The sequence below is a fragment of the Channa argus genome, chromosome 13, assembly GCF_033026475.1.
Source record: "Channa argus isolate prfri chromosome 13, Channa argus male v1.0, whole genome shotgun sequence".
Classification (NCBI taxonomy): domain Eukaryota; kingdom Metazoa; phylum Chordata; class Actinopteri; order Anabantiformes; family Channidae; genus Channa; species Channa argus.
The window spans coordinates 23,103,722-23,108,917 of NC_090209.1; the positions used below are offsets into that span (position 1 = coordinate 23,103,722).

General features: G+C 47.7%; 1 protein-coding gene across 2 annotated transcripts in view; it reads left to right on the top strand.

The window, feature by feature from the left end:
* Positions 1 to 4,982, top strand: part of wu:fa11c10 (protein FAM110A) — a 17,986-nt gene extending 13,004 nt beyond the window's left edge. For both annotated transcript variants that reach the window (XM_067527822.1, XM_067527821.1), the window contains exons 2-3: positions 1,179 to 1,557; positions 1,886 to 4,982. In XM_067527822.1, coding sequence (XP_067383923.1) covers positions 1,896 to 3,314 — 1,419 coding nt within the window. In that variant the 5' untranslated portion in view covers positions 1,179 to 1,557; positions 1,886 to 1,895 and the 3' untranslated portion in view covers positions 3,315 to 4,982. The remainder of the gene's footprint in view (positions 1 to 1,178; positions 1,558 to 1,885) is intronic.
* Positions 4,983 to 5,196: the final 214 nt, after the last annotated feature.

Consider the following 5,196-nt stretch of genomic DNA (forward strand, 5'->3'; position numbering starts at 1 on the left):
GTAAGCTGTCACGGTTGCTTTTGCTCTTTGCTGCCGGTCCGCTGTTCATGGATGAGAGAGAGCGAGAGAAGATGTGGGGGGGAACCCGAAACAGAGACTGTTATAAAAAGATTAATTAAAAATGTGTGGATTGATTGAACAGATATGTTTGAGAAAACGGAGATGAGGAGGGGGAGAAGGGAGAGAGAGATGCATGCCCGCAAAGAAGGCGTGATGTAACCCTGGAATGTAATGTTGTAATAGATGCAGTAGTGAACAGTGCAGAGGTGTGTGAGTGTGGGGGGGATGGAGAGAATTGTTTTCCTTATTGAAATTAAAGCTTGGGGAAAGAGGGAAGGGGGGAAAAAAAAGATGATTTTATGCTTTGAAGTCCTAAAACTGAAAATGTAATTGGCTGCTAAAATGTCGACCAGACAAATGTTTCACTTTTATGTTCAGGTGTCTTTAAACCAGTGCTGCATTTATAAGGCCACTTCTGGAAAAACTGCACCAGCTAAGTGGTTAAAACACAAATTAAAGCAGAATTATACATGTAGCAAGATGGTCCTCTCGCTTATTACGTCCCCGTTGTTCACACTGCCCCTACTGTGATTGAGACAAAGAGCTAGATAACACTTGTGCACACTTTCATTGTTGTTCACAGTGTTTTTATAGCCCCCTACTGAGCTTGATGCAAGTAAATGTAAAAAAAAAAGAGAGAATTGCAGCTGTTTTATCCGTTGTCTACTCTCTTTCTCTCCCTCCCTTTCTCCCTTTCAAAGAATTATCATTTGAATGAAAACCTTGCTTTAGTGTTTTGTTGTGCTCTCGAGTGGTGGGGGGGGGAGGGGTCCAATTGGTCAGAATCTCTTTCGAGTTGGACCAATGCGAGCACGCCTCCTGCCTACTACCCCGCCCCCCCCGGGGCCCCACTGAGGCTTCTGGCCTGACGTGTGATAGGCCGGCTGGGAGGAGCCAGACTCTGTATTAAAGCCTGTCCTGTCTGCTCCACTTCAGTGTTGAAGAGAGTCCCTGCCTGTCAGCTGGAGAAGTGTCTGTGTGTGTGTGTGCGCATGAGTGTGTGTGTTTTTGTGAGAGGGAGAAAGTGTGTGTATCAGTGTGTGGATGCTACGACACAGAAAGCATCGTGCTCTACTCTTATCTGACTTGGACTTTCGTCTCCTTTTAACCCTCTCCAGGACTGTTGGACTCTCTCTCTCCAGCTGAGTTGCGGGGTGGCTGTTTTGTGTACGAACACAGCTGGACAGGCAGACGGGGGCTAAACAGAGACTGTGAAGGGGCTGAGAAGGCTGTCGTGTTGCTGGAATCACTGCTTACTGGTCTGCCAGACCTGCATTTCGGATAACTCGCTGTGGCTGACGGGTGACCCCGATCCACAACGAAATCTACTTCTGGGTCACTGCTGAGCTAATAGAGGTGGTCTGACCTGGCCTGATGTGGAATTTGACCCAGACTGACCCTGTCCCGCAAGCAGCGTTTTACTGAGCCCAAACTGGGAAAAGGGAACGATACGAGAGCAAGAGGGTCGTTGGAGAAGGGAGAGCAGCACAGAGACTGGTAAGGAAGTTAAAGGGGGCTCTGGGACTGGATGGGAAGAGGGGGAGGGGAATGTAAAGAAAAGAGTACAAAAGAGCTATTTTCTTAAGCTTAAACAGGACATGTGTGACTTCTTAAAGGATGTTTGCTGAATATGGTACATATCCATGTCCTCGTCTTTCTGGTTTTTAAATTAATGGAAAAAAAATCTATAAAACTTCTATTTACACAGTAAAAACGATGCATAGAGAAGTGAGTCCTTCTCTCACAGCTCCTGCTCATCGCTTTTCTTTTATCTTGCATATAATTCTGTTTTGGAGGCTTTTGGTGACAGAAATGTGTTTTTCAGCTCCTCCAGAATGCCGGTGGAGACTCTGAGACCATCAGACGGACGTCTGGCCGGAGTTCCCTTCACCTCTGCGATGCCCTTCAGGATACTAAACAAGGGTCCCGACTACTTCCGTCGTCAAGCTGAGCCTGGGGTTCGTAAGCTGAGCGCAGTAGAGCGTCTGGAGGCAGACAAGGCCAAGTATGTTAAGAGCCAGCAGGTGGCCCTCACACGCCAGGCCCCCATTCAACCACCAATCATCCGCAAACCCCTTATTCCTCCAGGGATGATGCTCCAGTGTCAAGTCAGCACTCCCCCTGCACGCAAAGTTCTCCGCTGCCCAGTGGACGTGGAGAATAGAGGAGGGAGAGAGGGACCAGCAGGGAGAAGAGGACCTGCTCTTAACTTGGATATTCTCAATAACCTTATCAATGATGTATGTGATGGACCGTTACCCTGTTCCCAGTCCTCTTCCTCGACCTCCCCCTCCTCATCCTCTCCTTCATCCGGAGCTAAAAGCATTGGCAGTAGTCTGTCAGCAGAACAGGAGAGGAGCAACCGACTCCTTAACAACCTCAAACCATTGAATCACGCCGCCATCAATTCTTCGTCCACCTCTTCCGGCAATTCCTCTCCACTCAACAACGGCCTCCGACCCCCTGCAGTAGAACTCACCCACCGTCCACCTCCTGTCCCGGCACGGGTTCCCCGCATCGTGGTTCCAGCGCCCTATAGCTCCCCAAACTCAGTGACTGTACGCAGGGTGGACGTTCGGCCTCAGGCGGAGATACGGAAGCCTCAGAGGGCCCAGCTGCAGCCCCAGCTTAGGCCCAGACAGACTGCACAGGGACAGGTCGCACATCCCCAGGTCCCACCTCCGCCACCACCTCCACCTCAGACTCCACCACAACCTCACCTACAAGTCACCACCCCGTTACAAACTCTGCCCTCCCCTCCAGCCTACCTGCCTCCCAGTCCCATGCTGGTCCGAGCGGGCATGATCCCACCTGCCTCCCCTGCTTTCACCCGCATATCAAACGCCAGCTCCAGGGGATCTGCGCGTAAGCATCCGTCGTTACACCGTTCCAAGTCGGACCTTAGCGACCGCTACTCCCGTGCAACAGCTGACCTGGAGCGTTTCTTCAACTACTGTGGGCTGGACCCGGAGGAGGTGGAGGGGATGGGCGGTGTGGAGTGCTTCACTAGGGCCAACTCGGATATTGTGTCTGTCTCTAAGCTCCGCAGTGTCAGCACACCCAGCTCAGAGTGCGGGGACGAGGCTGACCAGGCGAGAGATGACGGAGGTGACGACGACGACGACGGGCCCGCCAGAGCCAACGAACGGGTCCCCTATGGCATCTCTGTCATCGAGAGGAACGCTCGAGTCATCAAATGGCTGTATGGCATACGTCAGGCGCGAGACGCCAACAATGCTGTCTCTAACGTGTAGGCTAGAAAAGACTTAAAAGGACTTGGAAGAAAAAAAAACAGGGAAGCAGTGATTTTTACACACACCTGAATTAATAAAGCCCATCTGTTCATCTTCTGCTGCCTTACGTCACATTATTGGATAACAAGGAGTTGTTTCCTGTGAAGACTCACCTTTGTTTTGGGAATTAACAGATCAGAGATGTTTGGGCTGCAAGTCAGGACTGCTTCCCAGCAAGACTACATGTGTGATATAGTTCACTATTCCTACTTGTATAAGAATATTGGTATAAGAAAGCAATATTTGACTGGTATAAATATTAACGAGGATGAAGCCAGAGGATTTTGCAATTGTGATTCCTCACATAAAGGTACTGTGTGTGTGTGTGTTTGTGTGTGTGTGTGTGTGTGTGTGTGTGTGTGTGTGTGTGTGTGTGTGTGTGTGTGTGTGTGTGTGTGTGTGTGTGTACCACAGCTCGGCAGCACAAAGCCATACTGGCTAGAGATCTACAGTGTGGTGACTGTTAAGAAGGCCAGAAAGAAAACCCCGTTGGTACTGTGAAATGTCACAAAAAAGCTTCATAAACATTTGTATTTTCAACAATCATTTGACTGTAAGACTGTTATTATACACTCATTTTTGTCAGCATGAGAGTGAAACATTTCTAAACATTTGTTTGAGGGCATGTCATCGCAACAACCCACACACATATCTCTTACAAGAATAATCACAACATGACACAGGTCTGCATTCAGGTCAGTGACAGTAAACAGGGTAGCAACTGCAGTTAGTGGTGTCTGTACATCTGACTAGAACCGTGTCAAGTAGATAATCTTCTGTCTTGGATTTCGCTGCACCGGCGCAGTGAGAAATCAGTTTACTATGATTGTCCTGGCAAGGCTGAGAAAGCAAATCGTATGATAAGGGAAGAGCTCATGGATGATGTGGATGGTTGAAGTAAGTGTATGAAAAGGTTATTTAGCCTCCGGAGACGGAGAAGAAATCAAAGGAGGACTGAAGAGTATACTCATGGATACAAAAAAAAACCTGTATAACTATGCGTGTGGTTGGGAAAGTTGCTCAGGAAGATCCACTTGGCATACTAATGAAAATAGACCAATATTTATTATTTGAAGAAAAAAAAAAGTAATTTAATGTATTTTTAATAATGGATAACTTTGTGTACAGAATTATTGCTCATGAGTGCAATCTGATCACAGCTACTACAAAGACAGTATATGTAGGATCACATTTTAACACACGTGCAAACACAGGCACCATTCACACGTGTCCATGTTTTAAATGGGGTGGGGGGGAATTGTAAGTGCAGCCTGCTGCTCCTAAGGAAGGGGGGGCACTAAAAAAACAAAAAAAAGTGAGACTCGTGTTGATTCGGCTTCCTGTTTTGTCGCAGTGGGAGTGAGAGATGAGGTCAGTCTTCTCTTGCACGAGTTCTCCACCCTTGGCATTGACTTCCTCACATTTTTCAGGATATTGGGTTTCAAGGGACTGTGAAGGTTTTTCCTCTTCATACCTGCAGCAGTCAAATCGAAGGGAAGGATGCGACTGCAAAAGCAGGGAACAAAATGTGCTGCTGAATCTGGCACTGGATGCCCAAACAGTCTACAAGCGAGAGATCCATATGCTTCACCATGTATTCTAAACAGTTAATAAAGATTTTAAAGTATGTTCATGTTTACTGTTTTATTTGTTTTCCCCCCTCCCTGACTTTTGAATGTACTGTAAATATCACGACTGACCAACCTGGTTCCTGCATATGGCTGCAAAGCGGCGCTCCTGATTTCTTCAGTGTTTTGGCACTTTACAATTTCCTGCTGCTGCCAAGTCCTCTATTTATAATCTAAGATCTGGTGCGGGTCCAGTTCAACGGAGGCAGGTGTTT